At 51.4% G+C, this 24,208-nt stretch overlaps 1 protein-coding gene across 3 annotated transcripts in view; it reads right to left on the bottom strand.

The window, feature by feature from the left end:
- AP3D1 (adaptor related protein complex 3 subunit delta 1) overlaps positions 1 to 24,208 on the bottom strand; it is a 45,642-nt gene that overhangs the window by 19,026 nt on the left and 2,408 nt on the right. For all 3 annotated transcript variants that reach the window (XM_082456000.1, XM_082456001.1, XM_082455999.1), the window contains exons 2-5: positions 5,496 to 5,591; positions 4,825 to 4,905; positions 3,708 to 3,788; positions 1,434 to 1,541 (exon numbers count right to left, since the gene is read on the bottom strand). In XM_082456000.1, the coding sequence (XP_082312126.1) occupies positions 1,434 to 1,541; positions 3,708 to 3,788; positions 4,825 to 4,905; positions 5,496 to 5,591 (366 nt within the window). The remainder of the gene's footprint in view (positions 1 to 1,433; positions 1,542 to 3,707; positions 3,789 to 4,824; positions 4,906 to 5,495; positions 5,592 to 24,208) is intronic.

The following is a 24,208-nucleotide window of genomic DNA, read 5'->3' as shown; positions in this document are numbered from 1 at the left end:
TCCACTGCCCCCCCCAGCCCAGGGGTTACACAACAGTGTCTTGGACGGAATCGAAACCTGCCTCCCTGAGTCCATGACCCCAGCTTGCCCTCTGGAGGCTGAGACCAGCCTCCTGGACTCACTGGGGCGCAATGAGGGACAGAAGGAGGGAGGGTGGCCCCAAGTGGAAGGTCACGCTGGAGAGAGCCTCCACCTGTCAACACTGGCCTCAGACTCTTCGGGCCACCCAGGCCTGTCCCCAGAGCAGTGCCCCTCGCCCGGGCCTCAGCCCCCTCCGCACCTCTGCACTGCACCCCTGGAGCTCCTGTCCTTCCTCGGGACCGTGCTCCGGCCAGGAGGGCCTCTCGTCTGCAGGTGGGCACAGTCCTCACCTGTCAGGGCCCCGGGCAGCCTGGCCCTGAGGAAGCCACCCCGCCCCCGAGATGCATTGTGACAGCTCACTACCGCCCCCCACTGTGGGCTCGTGACCGCTTTCACCTAGAGAGCTCCTCACACTTCTTGAAGAGGGCCTGAAGATCAATACTGTCGGCTTTGCCGGCCAGAATCTCTGTCTGACTCTGCCCTTGCTGCTGGGAAGCCCAGGGACACCGTGTGGACGAAGGGGCGGGGCCGTGTGTGGACAAACCATTTATAACAGGCAGTGACTGGATGCAGCCCGGGCCGTGCTGTGCTGGCCCCGGATCTAGAAGCTGCGTGTACCCAAAGCCTTCCAGACCGCGGGCCAAGACCTGACCATCTGCACAGCGAACAGGCCACGTACGGACAGAATCCTCCCGGGAGGAACGTGCCACCCTTCCACGCTGCTTTATCGTGGCTGGAGGGGGAAAGCCTCCCGACCATGGAGAATCTGGCATGCAGGCGACCCTCTGAGGGCTGTGATTTCTTTCCTTTTTTTTTTTTACGGTCAATTCCAGTTTTGTTTTAATTTTTTTAATTAATTTTTATTGGAGTCGAGCACTGTGATTTCTAAGAGCACGTCCACATTTCAGAACAAAGTTCTTGCTCACCTTGGAGATCAAGGCTGGCTGGGGTTTCTGCCTTTTGGATGGACTGGGCCCCAGACAACAGATTTGCTCAGATGAAAATAAAAAGTTTCCTGGCCGGAGAACCACCTGACCACTGCCTGCCAAGACCACTGCCATCACCACCCATGCCTCAGAACACAGCTGATGGGTCATGCGCTCACGACAGGCCATCGTCCCCAGCCAGACCCCGTCCCTCCCCAGCAGGACCATTTCAGAGGAGGTGAGGTGTGAATGCCGGGCCCCACCAGGTGATGGAAGGGGAGACGGTGACTCAGTGTCCCAGCTCATCCTGGGGACCCAGGCTGTTTCCGCCCACCCAAGTGCCCTCGACGTGAAATTACAACCTCGGTTTTCCAGGCACGTCAGGGAGCAAAAGCCAAGGGGGGGCGGGCACGCTCCCAGACTCACCAGTGTCATGATGTCGTTGGCCAAGTCTCTGGCAAGATCTGGGGTAACAAAACAGGACAGGCCAGTCAGCGCAACGCCAGTGTCATACTGGCTGGGGCTGCTCAGGTCCTGGAAAGGGAGAGAGAGGGTTAGAGGCAGGCGCCCGCTGCGCCTCGCTGGGTCCCAGCTGCGCCTGCCAGCCCTGCTCTGGGTCTGGAGGCGGGCTTGGAAGAGGACTCACAAGAAACAGCCAGCTCCACGCTCTGTCACCGAGCAAGAGCCGGGACGGCTCTAAGGGGAGGGCTGTCTCGGGTCCGCCCCTCACTCCAGGGTGCAATGGAGCACAGCCAGTGCCACCCACGGCTTCCCTATGGCAGAACCCAAGGGCCGAGGAAACGGTGCAGCCAGCCGGCTCCGACCGCCCAAAGGCACAGAGCAGGGGCCCCCCAGGGTGGAACCCTAGAACCTCTGCTTCCGTTGGGGTGTCTCCCCTACTACAACCAGGGGTGACTCCTCTGGGCCCCTCCCCAAAGCGGAGAGAAGCTTCCACCAGAGCTCTACCCCTCAGGGTAGCAGGAAAAGCAGCCACAGGAAGCGCCCATCTGCCCTAGCCTCTGACGTCACTCGCCTGTGCTCCCGCTAAAACCGATGCGGAAGCCCCATCTCGGCACAAAGAGAGGACTCTGTTTACATAGAGGAACCTCCCCAAACTTCACACATGTGGTAAAAGATACACTGAGAGACGTTTTAAGAGTTAACCTTCCAGGGACTTCCCAGGTGGTGCAGTGGTTAAGAATCCTTCTGCCAATGTAGGGGACACGAGTTCGAGCCCTGGTCCGGGAAGATCCCACATGCCGTGGAGCAACTAAGCCCGTGTGCCACAACTGAGCCTGCACTCTAGAGCCGGCAAGCCACAACTACTGGGCCCATGTGCCACAACTACTGAAGCCCACGCGCCTACAGCCCGTGCTCCGCAACAAGAGAAGCCACCGCCATGAGGAGCCCACGTACCGTAACGAAGAGTAGCCCCTGCTCGCCGCAACTAGAGAAAGCCCGCAAACAGCAACGAAGACCCAACGCAGCCAACAATAAATAAATTATTTAAAAAAAAAAAAAAAAAAGAATCTGCCTGCCAATGCAGGGGACACGGGTTTGAGCCCTGGTCTGTGAAGATTCCACACGCCGTGGAGCAACTAAGCCCACGCGCCACAACTACTGAGCCTGCGCTCTAGAGCCCGCAAGCCACACCTACTGAGCCCGCCTGCCTAGAGCCCGTGCTCTGCAACAAGAGAAGCCACTGCAGTGAGAAGTCCGCGCACCGCAACGAAGAGTAGCCCCTGCTCGCCACAACTAGAGAAAGCCCGTGCGCAGCAACGAAGACCCAATGCAGCCCCCAAAAAAAATGAAAAAAAAAAAAAAGAGTCACTAAAAAAAAGAGTTAACCTTCCAGACTGTGATAACAATACGAAAACACAGGCTTTTAAAGTTCACTCCAGGGACTTCCCTGGTGGTCCAGTGGTTAGGACTCCACGCTTCCACTGCAGGGGGTGCAGGTTCGATCCCTGGTCGGGGAACTAAGATCCCCCATGCGGGGCAAGAAAAAAAAATCACTCCAGCCCAGGCTGAGCAGACAGGGCCTCATGGCACAGTCCCTCCAACTCAGCGTGATTCACAAAGAGCCCGACAAGAGCAGCAGGCACCTCGGGAGCTGCCCCGGGGCGTCAGCCAGCAGGTTTGCGGAGGGGCCCTCAGATGACTGCCAACAGCCTGCCTGCCCTGCAGCTCCCGCTTGGAGCCCCGACACCAGCCACCTGCGGGGCGACCACAACAGTTCTGCCCCGGCCCTGGCGCCAGCCGTCTGAGAGCCCCGGGCCACAGGGTCCGATGCGGGGTCTGGGGTGGGAAAGGGTGCCTCTGACACACCCTCTAAGTGTTTGCAGAGAGGCGGGAGACAAGAGATACTCAAAGTCTTGAGGCCAAGGAGGAGCTGACTACTCAGTGCTCTCACTGCAGAGCATAGAAAACCACACGGGGCCGAGAGACGCACCCAGTCCAACTCACAAGACCCAGTGGGCACAAAGGCCCCCACGCTGGGAGGGGCGAGCCCTCAGCAGGCGCCCCCAAAAGAGGGGAAAAGGGCTGAAAAAAGGAGTGACCGAGAGGGCAGTCCCTGTCGCCAAGGGGGGAAAATGAGAGAGGAGAGTCCCGCGTGCCCCGCCGTCCCTTTTCCCATTTCCGAGGATCGCAGAAGGCTGTCCATCTGCCCGCTAACCTGCTCCCGCAGGAGGGGCCTACCTTGCGGATCTGGTTGGTGGTCAGCATGATGACGTCGGTCCCTTCGTGAAAGCACTGGGAAGCAGCGAGGTAGCCGATTCGCTGTGAGTGGAACAAATGGAGTCGTCAGGGGTGACAAGGGGACCGGGCGCCCTCGGGGAAGCACCCAGCCCTCCTGAGCTTCACGCCAAGCAGCCCTGGCCGGCCCGTCACAAACCAGGAGGAGGGCACCCCTCGCCCTGTCCCAGGCGTATGGTCTCTGGAGCACAATGTCTTTCAGGGGTTGCCAAGCACGTCCTGTCGCTAACGTGTGCATCCTCACTGCCTTCTTGACAGCGGGAGCTGCCGTTATGGCCTGACGGAGTAAGTCATCACGAGCGCCTAAACTCGGGCTGAGTGTAACCTAAAGTCGCACCCGCACGTGCGTGTGATACTTAAACACACGTGCAGAGCACTGGCCCAATTTTGGCAAATACGGCATTTAGTTTCTTCACCAAGAGTAACCGGCAGGCAGGACAACTGTGTCCTTCAGGAGGACGGGAACCCGCCCTCGGCAGTGACCCGCCGGCAGGACACAGCCTCAGACACCGCGTGGTGTGTGTTCCCAAGGAAAACTGAGGCAAGCCAGGAAAACCACGGGACACCCCCACATTGGCTGTGGGCACTGAAAACCGCTTTTCAGAACGTTTACTAAAGCAGGACACGTGCTTATTTGTTATGATATCAAGTAAGAAGCAATGTCTCAAACTGCGCACGAGTAGGATCCCTGAGACGCCAAGAAAAAACGCTCAGAGGGTGCTAAGAGACACTGGGACAAGTGACAAGTGGTGGCCTCTGGGGGAGACGATCAGTGTCTGCTTGTTTTTTTTGAAGAGTCACAAATTTACTTTAATTTGTATTATAAAACACATAACCAACCCTACAAACCCGAATTTCACTGACACTACTTAAAATGGAAAGAAAAACGTGATGCAAATAGTGGTAAGACCTAACTGGACCGAAGTGGTGATGGGAGTGGGTCGCTGTTGTCTGTCACTGTGTCCCCTCCCAGCATGGCCTGCATCACAGGACGGACGCCCTCCTCCCCCAGGACCCCACCCACAGGGCTCAGGCGCCAGAGCGAGCTGGTTCCCTTCACCTTGAATGTGAACTTGGAGGCGCTCATCACTTCTATGATGTTGAAGGCAGCCCAGCTGATGTCATATCCTAGCATCTGCAGCTGCGGAGGAAAGAGGCCGATTCTCACGCAACCGCCCCAGCTCCCCACCCCCATACACTCTGGGGAGATTCCTTTCTTTTTCTGACAGGTGAGTCTTCACGTTTAAAACCAAAGCGACAGGTTATAACACACTAAAATAATGCCTGATAAATAAACACCTGCAGTTTAAATACCAGCGTTACATGGGTTAAAATTCCCCACAAGGACCGGTAACCGGTCAGGCCGTTCATCTCCTTTCTCTGACCAGGGGAGGCCAGCATGGGGTTGCCTGGTCCAGGCTCACACCCCAACCAGGGACTGCAGGGCTCCACCCACCAGGCTTCGGGGCCCAGCCCGCAGGGGAGCCGTGATAGCTGGGGCGCTCCCGCCCCTCCATGTGGGAAAGGCCCACTGGACGGGGCCCCAGCTTGCCCTGTGCCACGTGATCACCACACATGCCTCACCCTCCACCCCAAGTCAGCCCGCCATGTGCCCCCAGGCTGGCGCTTGGAGCGGACGGTGTCCATCAGTGGTGGTGGGACGGATGGACAGACAGCAGGGGGACAGTGGAGCCAGACCCGGCCTGACAGAGCGAGCGGCCCGGCACTCACGTAGGTCAGCTTGCAGACTGCGTTTGCTTTCACCGCAATGTTGTCTTGCTTCAGCTCTTGCTTGATTTCATCAATGCACTGAGAGATATATTTTGCCTAAAAGGGAAAAAAAATTGAAAAGTTGCAAGTGTCTGGCTAAAACCTAAAGAAGCCAGACACAAGAGGTCACACAGTGTGCAATTCCATTTAGATGAAACGTCCAGAACAGGCAACTCGAGAGAGGCAGAGGGGAGTCCTGGTTGTCAGGGGCCAGGGGAGGGGGAAAGGGAGGGCGATGGAATGCTCTGGAATTCAACAGAACTCTGTGAATATACTAAAAACCACTGAACTACACACATTAAAGGGGTGAGCTGAATGGTATGTGAACGATAACAAGGTTATCCTGAAAAGCCCTGTCAGTGCGATAAGCTGCCTGGGACCCCCCAAAGCTCGCCTCCCAAGGGCCAGGGGGCCACGGGAGAACAGGAGTGGCCTAGGCTGATCCAGCCTGAAGCAGGCACACTGAGCTCTGGCAATTCTGCTTCCCCTACTCGTGTGTATATGTGACATTTTCTACAATGAAAAGTTTTAAAACTTAGAAAAAAAGAATAACCATTTCAACACAGAGCATTAAGACACGGAAACGTTCTTAGTCCTCCAGTTCAGCCCTTTAACCAGCTGTGAACGAGAGAAAGCGCAAGCCCAGAAGAGAGCCCACGTCCCACCACCAAAGGCCCGTCCCTCAGCCCGCGTGGCCGGGGGCGGCAGGTCCACCTCGGTCCCACGCTGCTGTGACTGGGGAGCCCGGGAGCTCTGCCCAGCACGGCCACCCACGTGGGGCGCCCCACTGGCACCCACAGCAGGAAGGGCCCGGCCGCCCCAGGAACCGTGCCTGTTGGGCCCCTGCCGTCCACCTCCACGCCGCCCAGGTTCATTACTGGCCCGTCCTGGGCAGCCGTCCTCCTTCCCCACACCGCATATCACGGAGCCGGGGCCTCCCCCCAGGCACCTGTCACAGTGCTTCACATAACTCCACTCATAACTTCACATAACTCCACTTACGGAGACCCCCCCTCCGTGCCCCCGTCCAGGTGAGTGCGCTGGTGCCTTCCAGCTCCTGCAGGGCCGGTGCTCACTGCCCACGTGCAGCGCTGCCCCCCAAGGGCAGGAGCACCCAAGGGTCCCCTGGGAGGGCCCCTCGCAGGCCTCTCGCTTGCTCTGGGGCTGGCCGCCCAAGAAGAGCGTCGAGGTACCTAAGGCCTAGGCGGGCCAGATGGCATGGGCGCAGGAGAGAGCTGCCGGGGGTGGGAGGGTGAACACCTCCGGCCCCCGGACCCCCGACTCCTCCCAGGACCAGCCACACTGGCGGGGGCACTGCGGGCTCCCCTCGGGCTCCCCACTTCCCTGAGGCCCTTCTCTAGGCAGCCTCTCCCGCAGGCTTCTCAGGCCCTGTCTGACAGGGTCTGTGTGCACGCCCCACCGGCCTCCCTGTGACGGACGCTGCAGCGTGTCAGCGCTCGGCGGCGCTGCCACCATGCGTGTCCACCCACCCAGCAACGCGAGGGCTTGGATCCTTCCCACTTTCCGGCTCCCGTGACGCACACTGCCGTGGATGTGTGTATACAGGCGCCTGTGTGGACACCTTTTCGATCCTCTTCAGTTTCCTCGCTACCCCAGCACTTGTACTAAAACACGGATCAAAAGGTCAGTACCGACACACACGGTCCAGAGTGAGGAATGTGTCCCATGGGGCGCAAGGCTCCACCCCCAGAGCCGCACAGAAGTCCCATTGGCAGTCTCAGGAGAGCCCAGCCCTGCCCAGAGGCGGGTTGTCACTCAGGGCTGGGAGGAGTGTGGTGCCCCGCGCTCCCGTCACCCACCAACAGTGGCATCGCCTAAACCTGCCAGGCTGGCGAGCTCAGCGACCCCGCCCAAGTGGCTGCACCCTCCTCCCATGTCACCCCAGACCACTCGTAGGCCCAGCACAAGCTCCCGGGGAAGGCGCCACCCTGAGAGCGCTCTCAGCGAGCGTCTGATGAATATTCCATGACCAAGAGTCGGACAATGGAACATGGGTCACCAGATCCTTCCAACGGGCTTCCAGTTACTAATCCCCCAGGCGCCTCAGTGCCCATCCCAGTGCACGATAACCCCTTCGTGCACCCTGGATGTGCTGTTAACGATTCAAAAGGGAAAGAACAGAGAGATGATCCCAAGTGTGGGAGAACAGGCCCAGCACACAGTGCTGCGGGAGATGGTCTGCAGGTCCCGGGTGCAAACTGGTGCACGTGCACACACACACACAGGCACACACGCACGCACACACACACGCTGGCCCCTCAACGCCCAGATGTCTGTCCGCTGGTGAACGGCCAACACAGTGCACCCTCTGCACAAATCCATTTCCTAGGCGCCCCAGTGACCCCTCAGCTCTCAGGAAGCCAGGCAGCGTCCACTCCCGGCAATGTCTGCGCAGCCACTGTCAGACCATGCCTCCCACCAGCACTGTTTGGAGACAAATGTCCAGGCAGCGCGGGACAGGCGAGACCACTGGTCCTGCCCCGGCTTTGATCCTGAGAGCCGTGCAGAGCAGGGAGCAGCCCGGGCAAACGCAGCTGCTGGGAAGTGAGGGGGCAATGGGGGTGGGGTGCATCCTCACGTGAACTCTGCACCCACTGCATGCTGCACACAGCCCAGCACTCTAGCGGCCTCCTGCCCACTGCAGGACAGGCTGAGCCGAACTTCCGGCACAGACAAGCTCACTGCCCCTAAAACACATCCCCTCCCTGCAAAACCAACACTCCACTGAGAGTACAACAGAACCCAGTGTCTACAACATACCAGCCACAATGTCCGGGTCACAAGCCAAAATTATTCAAATTAGAAACAGGAAGGACTTCCCTGGTGGTGCAGTGGTTAAGAATCTGCCTACCAATGCAGGGGACACGGGTTCGAGCCCTGGTCTGGGAAGATCCCACATGCCGCGGAGCAACTAAGCTCCTGCACCACAATTACTGAGCCTGTGCTCTAGAGCCCACGAGCCACAACTACTGAAGCCCGCACGCCTAGAGCCCGTGCTCCGCAACAAGAGAAACCACCACAATGAAAAGCTCACACACCACAATGAAGAGTAGCCCCCGCTCGCCACAACCAGAGAAAAGCCTGCGTGCAGCAACAAAGACCCAACACAGCCAAAAATTAATTAATTAAAATAATAATAAAAAAAGAAACAGGAAAACATAACCTATACCCAAGGAAAAAAAGACGGCCAATGAAGACCGGCCCTGAGGTGACCCTGGTGATGGCATGAACGCATTCATTTGCTGAGACTTCAACACAGCAACTGTAACCATGCTCTCATGACCAAAAAGAAAATATGCTCCTAATGAATAGAAAGAGAGAAAATCTCAGCAGAGAACGGAAAGTGACACAAACAACCAGATGAAAACCCTAGAAGTGAAAAACAATCTCCGAGGTAGAAGAGGCACTGCGGGGACTGGACGGGGAGCTGGAGCTGAGAAGAAAGTGGAGCACCAGGGCCCACCCAGTCTGAAGGGAGGAAAGTCAGGCAAGGCTGTGGTACACCAAAGGCGTAGCGTGTGTACAACTGGGGTCCCAGGAGAGGAAGGACAGAGAAAATATGTGAAAACCAAACAGCTCAAACTTCCCCAAATGTGGTGAAAGACATAAATTTACTATTTCAAGAAGCCCAGCACTGCCCCCCCCAAACAGGAAATATAAAAGAAAATCACACCCAGACATATCACAGGCAAACTGCTGAAAACTGAAAATAAGGAGAAAATCTTCAGAGGAGCCAGCGGAAAAGGGTGTGCTGCTACAGGGGAGCAGGGGGCTGAGGGAGGTGGGAGGACTCCAGGCCCAGGGCTCTCCATCCAAGAACACCCCTCAGGAATGAAGGCAGAGTAACATCCCCGCACCTCGGAGCATCCACAGGGGTGACAAATGAGCCCACAGGAAGTGCTGACCTGCAGGAAGACCCAGCCTCAACACGAGTTTTTAGCTATAAGACAGGTGCACAGGCTCGTGGTTCCTACAGGCAGGAAACGGGAGGAATGGGTTGTAAAATATTAAAATAATGTTTCAGGAGGGTGGGGTCAAGATGGCATACTAGGAGGATGTGGAATTCACATCTCCTCACAACCAGAGCACCTACCAGGCACCGGTGGGGGACCATGGACACCTAAGGGGACGGGAGGAACCCCCAACGACTGGTTGTTTCAATTATAGTTTTATTTTTCCTAATGTATTTTTTATCTCTAATTTTATTTTGGTTTTTATTCTTTGATATGGTACTGCTCCTTTTTTTCTTTCTTCTTCTTTTTTTTTTTCTTACTGCGCCACAAAGCTTGCGGGATCTTGGTTCCCAGGTGGGAGGTCGGGCCAGAGCTCCTGTGGTGGGAGCTCCAAGTCCAAACCGCTGGACTAACAGAGAACCTCAGACCCCAGGGAATATCAATCAGAGTGAGGCCTCCCGGAGGTCCTCATCTCAGCACCAAGCTCTATCCAACTGCCTGCAAACTCCAGTGCTGGACGTCTCAGGACAAACAATCAGTAAGACAGGAATACAGCACCAACCATCAAAAAAAAAAAAGAAAAAACAGAAAAGACAAAAAAATTTGTTTCAGACGAAGAAGCAAGGTACAAACCTACAAGGCCAAATAAATAAAGACAAAACAGGCAACCTACCTGAAAAAGAATTCAGAGTAATGATAGTAAAGATGATACAAAATCTCGGAAACAGAATGGCGAAAACACGAGAAACGTTTAACAAGGATCTAGAAGAACTAAAGAGCAAACAAGCAGGGATGAACAACACAATTACTGCAATTAAAAATACTCTAGAAGGAATCAATAACAGAATAACTGAGGCAGAAAAACAGATAAGTGAGCTAGAAGATAAAATGGTGGAAATAACTGCCAGGGAGCAGAATAAAGAAAAAAGAATGAAAAGAATTGAAGACAGTCTCAGAGATCTCTGGGACAACATTAAAGCACCAACATTCGAATTATAGGGGTCCCAGAAGAAAAGAGAAAAAGAAAGGGTCTGAAAAAATATTTAAAGAGATTATAGTCGAAAACTTCCCTAACATGGGAAAGGAAATAGTCAATCAAGTCCAGGAAGCACAGAGAGTACCATACAGGATAAACCCAAAGAGAAACATGCCGAGAGACACATATTAATCAAAGTATCAAAAATTAAATACAAAGAAAAAACATTGAAAGCAGCAAGGGAAAAGCAACAAACAACATACAAGGGAATGCCCATAAGGTTAACAACTGATTTTTCAGCGGAAACTCTGCAAGCCAGAAGGGAATGGCAGGACATATTTAAAGTGATGAAAGGGAAAAACCTACAACCCAGGTTATTCTACCCAGCAAGGATCTCATTCAGATTCGATGGAGAAATTAAAACCTTTACAGATAAGCAAAAGTTAAGAGAATTCAGCACCACCAAACCAGCTTTACAACAAACGCTAAAAGAACTTCTCTAGGCAGGAAACACAAGAAGAGGAAAAGACGCACAATAACAAACCCAAAACAATTCAGAAAATGGTAATAGAAACATACATATCAATAATTATCTTAGGGCTTCCCTGGTGGCGCAGTGGTTAAGAATCTGCTTGCCAATGGGGTTCGAGCCCTGGTCCGGGAAGATCCCACATGCCGCGGAGCAACTAAGCCCGTGCGCCACGACTACTGAGCCTGCGCTCTAGAAACTGCGAGCCACAACTACTGAGCCCGCGTGTCACAACTACTGAAGCCCACGCACCTACAGCCCGTGCCCCACAAGAGAAGCCACCGCAATGAGAAGCCCGCGCACTGCAACGAAGAGTAGCCTCTGCTCGCCGCAACTAGAGAAAGCCTGCATGCAGCGACAAAGACCCAATGCAGCCAAAAATAAATAAATAAATAATTTAAAAAAAAAATTATCTTAAGTGTAAATGGATTAAATGCTCCAACCAAAAGACACAGACTGGCTGAATGGATACAAAAACAAGACCCATATATATGCTGCCTACAAGAGACCCACTTCAGACCTAGGGACGCATACAGACTGAAAGTGAGGGGATGGAAAAAGATATTCCATGAAAACGGAAATCAAAAGAAAGCTGGAGTAGCAATTCTCATATCAGACAAAATACACTTTAAAATAAAGACTATTACAAGAGACAAGGAAGGACACTACATAATGATCAAGGGATTAATCCAAAAAGATACAACAATTGTAAATATTTATGCACCCAACATAGGAGCACCTCAATACATAAGGCAAATGCCAACAGCCATAAAAGGGGAAATCGACAGTAACACAATAATAGTAGGGGATTTTAACACCCCACTTTCACCAATGGACAGATAATCCAAAATGAAAATAAATAAGGAAACACAAGCTTTAGATAACACATTAAACAAGATGGACTTAATTGATATTTATAGGACATTCCATCCAGTAACAACAGAATACACTTTCTTCTCAAGTGCTCATGGAACATTCTCCAGGATAGACCATATCTTGGGTCACAAATCAAGCCTTGGTAAATTTAAGAAAATTGAAATCGTATCAAGTATCTTTTCCAACCACAACGTTATGAGACTAGATATCAATTACAGGAAAAGAACTGTAAAAAACACAAACACATGGAGGCTAAACAATACACTGCTAAATAACCAAGAGATCACTGAGGAAATCAAAGAGGAAATCAAAAAATACCTCAAAACAACTGACAATGAAAACATGATGACCCAAAACCTATGGGATGCAGCAAAAACAGTTCTAAGAGGGAAGTTTATACCAATACAATCCTACCTCAAGAAACAAGAAAAATCTCAAATAAACAACCTAACCTTACACCTAAAGCAATTAGAGAAAGAAGAACAAACAAAACCCAAAGTTAGCAGAAGGAAAGAAATCATAAAGATCAGATCAGAAATCAATGAAAAAGAAATGAATGAAACAATACCAAAGATCAATAAAACTAAAAGCTGGCTCTGAGAAGATAAACAAAATTGATAACCCATTAGCCACACTCATCAAAAAAAAAGGGGAGAAGACTCAAATCAACAGAATTAGAAATGAAAGAGAAGTAACAACTGACACTGCAGAAATACAAAAGATCATGAGAGATTACTACAAGCAACTATATGCCAATAAAATGGACAACCTGGAAGAAATGGACAAATTCTTAGAAAAGCACAACCTTCCAAGACTGAACCAGGAGGAAACAGAAAATACAAACAGACCAATCACAAGCGCTGAAATTGAAACTGTGATTAAAAATCTTCCAACAAACAAAAGCCCAGGACCAGATGGCTCCACAGGTGAATTCTATCAAACATTTAGAGAAGAGCTAATTAATACCTATTCTTCTCAAACTCTTCCAAAATATAGCAGAGGGAGGAACACTTCAAAACTCATTCTATGAGACCACAGTCACCCTGATACCAAAACCAGACAAAGATGTCACACAAAAAAACTACAGGCCAGTATCTCTGATGAACACAGATGCAAAAATCCTCAACAAAACATGAGCAAACAGAATCCAACAGCACATTAAAAGGATCAGACACCATATGATAATCTCAACAGATGCAGAAAAAGCTTTTGACAAAATTCAACACCCATTTATGATAAAAACTCTCCAGGAAGTAGGCACAGAGGGAAACTACCTCAACATAATAAAGGCCATATATGACAAACCCACAGCCAACATCATTCTCAATGGTGAAAAACTGAAACCATTTCCACTAAGATCAGGAACAAGACAAGGTTGCCCACTCTCACCACTATTATTCAACATAGTTTTGGAAGTTTTAGCCACAGCAGAGAAGAAAAAGAAATAAAAGGAATCCAAATTGGAAAAGAAGAAGTGAAGCTGTCACTGTTTGCAGATGACATGATGCTATACATAGAAAATCCTAAAGATGCTACCAGAAAACTACTAGAGCTAATCAATGAATTTGGTAGAGTAGCAGGATACAAAATTAATGCACAGAAATCTCTTGCATTCCTATATACTAATGATGAAAAATCTGAAAGAGAAATTAAGGAAACATTCCCATTTACCATTGCAACAAAAAGAATAAAATACCTAGGAATAAACCTACCTAAGGAGACAAAAGACCTGTATGCAGAAAACTATGAGACACTGATGAAAGAAATTAAAGATGATACAAACAGATGGAGAGATATACCATGTTCTTGGATTGGAAGAATCAACATTGCGAAAATGACTGTACTACCCAAAGCAATCTACAGATTCAGTCCAATCCCTATCAAACTACCAATGGCATTTTTCACAGAACTAGAACACAAAACTGCACAATTTGTATGGAAACACAAAAGACCACAAATAGCCAAAACAATCTTGAGAAATAAAAATGGAGCTGAAGGAATCAGGCTCCCTGACTTCAGACTATACTACAAAGCTACAGTAATCAAGACAGTATGGGAATGGCACAAAAAACAGAAATATAGATCAATGGAACAGGATAGAAAGCCCAGAGATAAACCCACGCACATATGGTCACCTTATCTTTGATAAAGGAGGCAAGAGTATACAATGGAGAAAAGACAGCCTCTTCAATAAGTGGTGCTGGGAAAACTGGACAGCTACATGTAAAAGAATGAAATTAGAACACTTCCTAACACCATACAGAAAAATAAACTCAAAATGGATTAAAGACCTAAATGTAAGGCCAAACACTATAAAACTCTTAGAGGAAAACATAGGCAGAACACTCTATGACATAAATCACAGCAAGATCCTTTTTGACCCACCTCCTAGAAAAATGGAAATAAAAACAAAAATAAACAAATGGGACCTAATGAAAGTTAAAAGCTTTTGCACAGCAAAGGAAACCATAAAAAAGATGAAAAGACAACCCTCAGAATGGGAGAAAATATTTGCAAATGAAGCAACTGACAAAGGATTAACCTCCAAAATATACATGCAGCTCATGCAGCTCAATATAAAAAAAAAAACCAATCCAAAAATTGGGCAGAAAACCTAAACAGACATTTCTCCAAAGAAGATATACAGATTGCAAACAAACACATGAAAAGATGCTCAACATCACTATTCATTAGAGAAATGCAAATCAAAACTACAATGAGGTATCACCTCACACCGGTCAGAACAGCCATCATCAAAAAATCTACAAACAAAAATGCTGGAAAGGGTGTGGAGAAAAGGGAACCCTCTTACACTGTTGGTGGGAATGTAAATTGATACAGCCACTATGGAGAACAGTGTAGAGGTTCCTTAAAAAACTAAAAACAGAACTACTATATGACCCAGCAGTCCCACTACTGGGCATATGCCCTGAGAAAACCATAATTCAAAAAGAGTCATGTACCACAGTGTTCACTGCAGCACTATTTACAACAGTGAGGACATGGAAGCAACAAGTGTCCATCAACAGATGAATGGATAAAGAAGGTGTGGCACATATATACAATGGAATATTACTCAGCCATAAAAAGAAACGAAATGGAGTTATTTGTAGTGAGGTGGATGGACCTAGAGTCTGTCATACAGAGTGAAGTAAATCAGAAAGAGAAAAACAAATACTGTATGCTAACACATATATTTGGACTCTAAAAATAAAAATGGTTCTCATGAACCTAGGGCCAGGACAGGAATAAAGACGCAGACATAGAGAATGGACTTGAGGACATGGGGGTGGGGAGGGGGAAGCTGGGACGAAGTGAGAGAGCAGCATGGACATATATACACTACCGAATGTAAAATGCATGGCTAGGGGGAAGCAGGCGCATAGCACAAGGAGATCAGCTCAGTACTTTGTGACCACCTAGAGGGGTGCGATAGGGAGGGTGGGAGGGAGATGCAAGAGTGAGGGGATATGGGGATATACGTGCACATATAGCTGATTCATTTTGCTGTACAACAGAAACTAACACACCACTGTAAAGCAACTATACTCCAACAAAGATGTTTAAATAAATAAATTAAAAAAATAATGTTTCATATTCCCTTGAGAGTATTTAAATATTTATCTAAAACATAGTTACACACATGAAGTTAAAGTAAGGAACGTGGGAGAGAATGATTAGTCTTTGCAGTCTTATTTACACACAGCATTGCTAACAAAGAACTATTTACTCTCCTTTTCACAAAAAAAGAAAAAAAAATGGCCAAGGTATACAGACATGATCTAGATCCAGGAAATTATACAGGCAGACCTCAGAGGTATTGTAGGGAGGCTTCCAGACCACCTCAATACAGCGAATATCACAGTAAAGCAAGTCCCACATAAAAGTTACGTTCACGCTATTCTGTAGTCTGCCAGGTGTGCAGTAGCATTATGTCTAAAAAAACAACATACAAACCTTAATTAAAATTACTTTATTGCTAAAAAATGCTAACCATCATCTGAGCCTTCAGCAAGCCATCATTTTTTTTTGGGGGGGGCGGCAGGATCTGAGTTCCCCGACCAGGGATTGAACCTGAGCCCTCAGCAGTGAAAGCGCCAAGTCGTCCTAACCACTGGACCGCCAGGGAATTCCTAGCGAGTCATAATCTTTTTGCTGGTGGCGGGTCCTGCCCTGATGCTGTGGACGGGGCGGCCGTGGCCATTTCTTAAAATAAGACAACAATGAAGTCTGACGGATCGGTGGCCTCTTCCTCTCACGAACAGTTTCTCCGTGGCGTCCGATACTGTTTGATGGCATTTTACCCGAAGGAGAACTTCCTTCACAGTTCGAGTCAATGCTCTCAAACCCTTTATCAACTAAGTTATGTAATATTCTAAATGCTTTGTTGTCGTTTCAACAATCGATTATGTCACGTCTTACGTGGGAGAGGTTTGTGGAGCCCCAAAACAACGGCAAGAGTAACATCAGAGATCACAGACTACAGATCACCATCACGTAATAATGAGATAGTTTGAAAACTTGTGAGAATTACCAAAATGTGACACAGAGACACGAAGTGAGCAAATGCTGTTGGAAAAATGGCGGCGACAGGCGTGCTCCCTGCAGGGTCGCCACAGACCTTCCATTTGTGAAAAACGCAGTATCTGCGAAGCACAACGAAGGGAAGCGCAAAAAAATAAGGCCTGTCTGTATCAAAAACATGAAATAGAAATATTTTAAGATCTAAAGTATAAATAGCTATCACATATCACTGACACTGTTTTCCAAAAAAGAAGTTGGAGATGCAAGCATGATGAAATTCTCAAACACCTCGGCCTGTTCTGAGCAGGGTCACACTTCACCACAGAGCAAACAGTACTGAAACGGAGGTGTGATTCAGAATTTACCTGAGAACAAAGGATACAAACTTCCCTCATATACGAACCCCGCAGCTATAATAAAACAGCCATTTCAATACTGCCTGCTCAGCAGAGTTCCCTGGGACACTTAAAAATCCTCAGGATCCCCAGGCCCTCCCAGAGGAGTGGAGTCAGACCTCGAGGGCCGAGGCCCAGAGAAGCTGCCGTTGACCCTGAGGTGCTGGCAGGCTGCAAAACCACGCAGCTGGACCCTGGACTTTTCTTTTGGACTCTTTTTAAGAGATTTAGGTTCACAGCAAAACTGACTGGGAGGCAGAGGTTTCCCACCCCCCGCCCCACGTGTGCACAGCGTCCCCACTAGCAGTATCCCCCACCAGTGTGACGTGTGTTACAACTGACGAATCTACACGGACACTTCGTTATCACCCAGCAGCCACAGCTGACGGAGGTTCACTGGTTTGTGGGTTTGCACACACGTTCACTGACCCACATCCACTGTTACGGCGTCACACGGCAGAGTTTCACTGCCCCTAAAACCCCTCTGGGCCCTGCCCATTCATCCCTCCTCCCCCCAACCCCCACACCATTGATCCTCCCCCCGGCTCCAGAGTCCTGCCTTTTCCAGAGTGTCCCAGAGCTGGAATCACAGTGTGCAGCCTTTACAGACCGGCTTCTTCCCCTCGGTCACGTGCACTTACGGCTCCTGCATGTCTTCCGCGGCTCCTCAGCGCCGAGGGACACTGCATCGTCGGGATGCTCCGCCCACCACCTGGGCGACGTCACCTCTGCTGCCTCGTCCCCTGCCGTCTCCCAGAGGTGCTCTCCGGATCGTCCCAACGTGCCGGTCCTGGCACCACCCACAGCTGCTCGCGGGCGCCCCGGCTCGGGACCCAGCGCCTCAGCACCCTGCTCTCGTGAGCACCAGCGCCAGCGTGCTCAGACCTCTGGGGGCTTGGATGGGTTGAGACCACCACCGCCGCTGCCAGAGATGGGTGTAACGACAGCAGCATTTCCAGGGCATGCCACTGTCAGACCAGAAACATTTCAGAAGTCGTTACGATACGCGATCAGGGAGGGCTCTCCCCGTTATTCCATCCACCTTGCCAAGAACAACCCAGCTGCCATCTACGACCATCGCTTCCACAAGAAAATATTAACATTTTAACCCAGAAACGTAGGCGAGTCAGTGTCGAGACGAGAGGACTTCTCCTGACGAGATGCAAGCAGCACCCACAAGGAGGGCGCTGTCCTGTGCTCACCTGGCCAGGGATGGGCACCGGCGCCTCTGCAGCCGGAAGAGCCAGGCCTCCTGCAGAAGCCCGAGCTGAGGCCCACCCTGGGGTCAGGACCCGTCACCATCCCAGCAACGAACACAGCCAGGGCACGGCGCTGAGCAGTGCAACGGACAGAGGCCAGACAGCCCATCCGGGACCACTGCCACCCCGTCCATCCCACGACCCCCTCGTCCCCGTGCTCAGCCCCCGGGACCCCACGCAGGCAGGTCAATCAGCTCCTGACGGCCAATCATGGCCCTTCTCGTCACCCAGTCGCCCTCGGCCCAGACTGGAGCCCCACCTCGGCAGAGACAGAAGCAGATGGGTGGGGGCCGGGGGCTGGGGGAGGGGAAATGGGGACCGTAGAGTGGGGACAGCATCTCTGGTGGGGTGACGGAAATGTAAAGGTAGATCGTGCTGACGGCTGTGCGCTTTTGTAAATACACTAAAACCTTCACTGAATTTCACACTTCAAGCAGGTGGATGCTAAGCTATATAAACCATACTGTCTCAATAAAGCCACACAGAGAAAAACCACTTCGTTGCCACCAGAATGGAAAGACGTTATTCGACGACATGTGACCCGATGGGCCTGCGCCTCTGGTTCTGCAAATGCTCACAGCACTAGTCTACACAGGAACAGCGACCCTCCTCCCTGCAGGGTGACAGCGGCCCGGAGACCCGGCCGCCCAGCAGTGGCCTCCAGGGCCCGAGTCATTCAAGTGCAGAAGGAGGAGACCCTCAGCGCCGGGGTCCCCCGGCAGTGGACAGTGACGGTGGCAGCAGGGCTCACCCTGAGCCTCCGCGCCCAAGTAAGCGCTGGCGCCTGACAAGACCAGGTCGGAGGATTCATGGCGGCACTCTGGGGAGGCCGAGCCTCGGGAGACAGCGAGGGGGGCGTGCCCGTCCTGTCTGTGCCCACCGCGGACCCGGGCACAGCTGGGGGGCCCGGGACTCGGCCATGGGGCCGCAGTCAAGCCTCAGGCTTCCCGACCTTCGAATCCCACCCCATCCCCCCAGCAGAGGTCCCAGCGCAAAGGCTCTCAGCTCTGCGGCCGTGCCCCCAGGGGACGCCAGGCCACACCTGGGACATCCCTGGTCCTCAGACTGGAGGGTCTGGCAGGCAGTGGGTGGGGCCAGGGAGGCTGCTCCACACCCCAGTGCCCAGGACGGACGCCCCCCCAGGGGATGAGCAGGCCCCAGAGTCCACAGTGCCAAGGGGGCACCCTAGCATCGAGCCTACCTAGGTCACCATTCCTTCCCTGTTTTTTTTTTTTTTTTTAATACTTTTGGCCACACCGCACGGCTTGCGGGATCTTAGTTCCCCAACCAGGGATTGAACCCACGCCCTCAGCAGCGAAACCTGGAGTCCTAACCACTGCACCCAGTGAAACCTGGAGTCCTAACCACTGCACCGCCCCCGCTCCTGCCTTTCAACCTCCTGGAATTGTTATGCAAATGGGCATTCCCAGGAGCTGATGACCCGCACAGACACAGCCCACTACAGACTTGGTCCTCACAACTGCCACCCGCCCGCAGCCTGGCCACCCACTGCACCCTGTGAATAACTCCTCCAAGTCAGGGAGAGCTGAGAGCCTTGTGCTGGGAGCTCTGCTCGGGGGACGGGCTGGGGGTCGAAGGTCGGGAAGCTTGAGGCTTGACTGCGGCCCTGCAGCCGATCCGTGGCCGAGTCCCGGGCCCCCCAGGCTGTGCCCTGGTCCGAGGCGGGCACAGGCAGGACGGGCACGCCCCCCTCGCTGTCTCCCAAGGCTCGGCCTCCCCAGAGTGCCGCCACGAATCCTCCGTTCTGGTCTTGTCGGGCACCAGCGCCCAGACTCGGGCACGGAGGCTCAGGCAGACAGCGTCTGCGAAGGCTGCAGACAGCACTACGCCGAGGAAAGAGTAAAGGCAGGCGAGGCCGCGGCGGCTGCTGCTGGGAACAGGAGCCACAGGAGCGCTTCTAGTGGTCGTGACACTGCCCTGGAGGCCAAGGCTGCTCCTGCCCACGCTGCTGCGGTGACTGCCCTCCCACGAAGGGCGCTTCATCAAATGCCCCAGGCAGGAAACAACCCAGAGGTCCGGCAACAGTCTGAAGGATAAATCAACCACAGCAGACCCCTGCTGGCGACCAAAGCGAACAAGCCACCGTGGCCCTTCCCTGCAGCAGCGAGCGACAGAGGTGGCCACTGACACCAGCCTGCAAGCAGAAGTAAGCGAGACGTTCAGGGACATTTAAGGGACAAAACTATAAGCAAGGCAAGGAAATTACCCTCGGAGAACTTAGGATAATTATCATAATACTTCAGCTGTACGAATGTGCATTATATACTTCACAACTAACAAGAGTTCAAAAAAAACCACACAAATCTAGGAGACCCACCCTGTGGGCTGTCTAGGAAACCTCCCCGTTTTCCTTCACTCTGACCTCCAGTGCGGGCCTCCCACACAATGACCGACTCCCTGACACCAGCTGGGTGTCCCAAAACTCAGTTCGGATCTGACCCTCTCTGCCCGGTGTCAGCGCAGAGCCCACAGGCTGAGGGCTCAGCCACAGATCTGTCCCCACCTCACACACCCGCCAGCAGTAAACCAGAGTTCCCGTGACCCGCTTCTCCGCAGGGAAGCACTTACTCATGTTTTCCAGTTTATCGCACTGCGAGAGGCACAACAAAGGATACAGATAAACAGCTGGACAAAGAGGCAGAGAGGGTGGGGTCCAGCAGGTCGGGAGGCAGAGCTTCTGTTCTCGTGGCACTGGGGGGCACCACCCTCCTGGCACATGGATGCTTTCACCAACCGAGAACCTCCCTGAACCTCATACTTTAGATTTTTATGGAAGCTTCATCACGTAGGCGTGATCCATCATTAACTCCACCTGCAGCCCCTCTCCCCTCCGAAGGATTGGCGGGAGAGCGGGTGTGAAGCTTCAAACCACGGCCTGGTCTTTCTTGTGACCAGTCCCACCCAGGAGCATCTCATTAGAACAAAAGACACCCCCATCACCCAGGAAACCCCAAGGGATTCAGCAGGTCAGTGTCAGGAACCAGGGGCAGAGACCGAATATCCCAACAAGGATGCCCCTAGTACCTCTGTTGCTTAGGAAACGACAAAAGTTCCAGGAGCTCTGCGACAGGAGCAGGGACAAAGGCCATCTTATCTCACAATAGCACAGGGTCCAACAACACGATGACAACAGAGGGGACAAGGGACACCTGGATGAAGGGCCAGCATTAGGGAATTCTGGGAAATTTTCCTTTATCAGTTTGGGTCAGGGGTTCTCATCTGGGCAATCCCACCCCCCCAGGGGGCACGGCCACGTCTGGGGACATTGTGGTTGTCAAGACTGGGCACGGCCTGGTATCAGATGGGCGGGGCCAGAGATGCTGCTCCACACCCCAGAGCGCCCAGGCCGGCCCCCCTCAGAGGATGACCCGGCCCTGATGTGGGCAGTGCCGAGGGGGAGAGACCCTGACTTAGGGTAACAACCTATTTACTAAACGTCCTATCTCCACTCTCCTCAGAAGCTGTTAAAATAAAAGGAATCTTACAGAAATAGTTTAAAAGCACCAAGCGCTTAGTCGTGCCAGACATGACATGTGCATCAGTCACTGTCCCCGGAGCGAGGGCCAGCCCCGCACACCTCGGCACCAGGTTAAACCCCAAGAAATTGCCATTTTTGAGGTCAGAAGCACTAGAATATCAGCACTTCACACAGTTCCATCTTAATCCCAGATTATACCCAATTTCAAAATATCTCTCTACAGTCACCCCTTGGTATCTGTGGGGGACTGGCTCCAGGACCTCCGAAGACACTGAAATCCTCAGACGCTCAAGTCCCTTGTATAAAATGGCGCAGACTTGCATACAACGTGCACACAGCCTCCGGTACACTTTAAATCATCTCTAGATGACTTACAATACTTGATACAATGCAACTGCTGTGTAAATGGTTGCCTGTGTTCAGCAAATTCAAGTCTTGCTTTTTGAAACTTTCTGAAAATTTTTTTAAATGTGTTTAATGTATGTAACAGCACATATATGATATACGCTTTTAAAAAAAATATTTACTTATTTATTTATTTGGCTGTGCCAGGTGTTAGTTGCAACACGCGGGATCTTCGTTGCTTCGTGCGGGATCTTAGTTCCCTGACCAGGGATCGAACCCAGGCCCCCTGCGTTGGGAGCATGGAGTCCTAACCACTGGACCACCAGGGAAGTCCCGAAACTTTCTGGAATTTTTAAAAAAAATACTTTCAATCCACAATTGGCAAATACAGAACCTGCAGATACACACAGCCGACCATACACAGTTAAAACTGAATTTTTTAAAGTTCAGAAACTTTGGGACTTTCCTGGTGGTCCAGTGGTTGAGAATTCGCCTTCCAACGCAGGGGATGCGGGTTCGATCCCTGGTCGGGGAACTAAAATCCCACATGCCACGGGGCAACTAAGCCCATGCGCCGTAACCACTGAGGCCGTGCACCACGACAAAGACCCGACGCAACCAAAAAAATAAACAAAATTTTAAAAAATTTAAAATAAATAAATAAAAATAAAGTTCAGGGGACTTCCCTGGTGGTGCGGTGGATAGGACTCTGTGCTCCCAACGCAGGGGGCCTGGGTTCAATCCCTGGTCAGATCCCACATGCATGCTGCAACTAAGAGTTCACATGCCACAACTAAGGAGCCTGTGTGCTGCAACTAGACCCAGTGCAACCAAATCAATATTTTAAAAGTAAATAAATAAATTAAAAATAAAGTTCAGAAACTTGAGCTAAGTGGTTCGGAGATTTTTAGGCCCAGGAGAAAACGCTCAGACACCACCCAGACCCTGGCTGATACTGCTGAGGGTCGCGCGATGGAATAAGCGGTGGCACCAGACAGAAAACATGGAACCCACCTCAATGCCACTGGGGGGCAGGGTACCTAAACTGCAGTGCCCCCACGTGGAACCCACACGCGTGAGGGCTGAGCCCTCAGGAGCACTCGGCACGCGTGCACAGCACTCAGGAAGGCTAACAGGCAAGAACAGGACAGGATCTTAACAGACAGAACCTCTCTCAATTTCTACGCACAGAAAAAATTCTCAAATCGACTTCTGGGGAGAAGAATGTTACCTTTTGACTTAATAAACGCTAAGCTCATTACAAAAAGTTATGGGTATAATTTAAAAGACTGAAAGAAAAACCTTTCCCCAAAACATAAAAAGTACTCATAAGAATGAAATGTTAAAAAGTCATTTGTTTTTTCCTAGTCATACCCAAGTTTTGGAAGCAAGGACATTCGCAAGTGAATTTCCACCTACCTGCCAACATTACCTGTACTGTATCTTAGGAACTGAAGCAAACTCAAGCATCCAAGAAACAGGTGAATTAGCCCACTGTTCCTCAAACTTCTTTGACTCATTGGAAAACATACATTTTCCATGGTAACCCAACTCACAGGCATGCATGCACTTAGTATCATAAGCTGAAACAAAAGTTTCAAAAAACAAGTTACTCCACCAGTGGTCCAGATTTTCTAGTTTCTTCTTTTGGGGGCTCACAGAAGCCTGCATCCCATCACTTGCTGCACCCTCACAGGCACTCAGCAAGGTGGAGAGGTGGCTGTCACCCCCACTTCAAAACATCAGGGGGCTCTCCCCAGGTCACCCAAAGAGACCCAAGAACCAGGATGCGGGTCTCCCAAACGTCACACGCTAAACCACGCTGCCTTTCCACATGGCTTTCAAAGTCACCGCTAAGCCTCACTTCTGTGGTGCCGCACAGAAGTTTTAAGCTAAAATCTATTTCTTTGGGGACTTCCCTGGTGGTCCGGTGGTAAAGAATCTGCCTTACAATGCAGGGAACGTGGGTTCGATCCCTGGCCGGGGAACTAAGATCTCACATGCCGCAGGGCAACTAAGCCCACGCGCCTCAACTAGAGCCCGCGTGCCACGAACTACAGAGCCCACGTGCTCTGGAACCCGCGCGCCACAACTACAGAGCGCACGCACCACAGCTAGAGAGAAGTCCACGCACAACGAAGACCCCGCGCGCCGCAACTAAGACCCGATGCAGCCAAAAATAAATTAAATAGATAAAAAAATAAGTAAATCCTTAAAAAAAAAAATCTGTGACCTTGAGGGTAAACTATACTGCTGCCAGAAGTCTTCCCTGGAATGCGCGGGGCGGGGCGGGGCAG

Source organism: Balaenoptera physalus (assembly GCF_965194825.1).
Source record: "Balaenoptera physalus genome assembly, chromosome: 3".
Classification (NCBI taxonomy): domain Eukaryota; kingdom Metazoa; phylum Chordata; class Mammalia; order Artiodactyla; family Balaenopteridae; genus Balaenoptera; species Balaenoptera physalus.
Note: the sequence above shows the minus strand (reverse complement) of the source record. Positions and strands in the feature narration are given on the sequence as shown.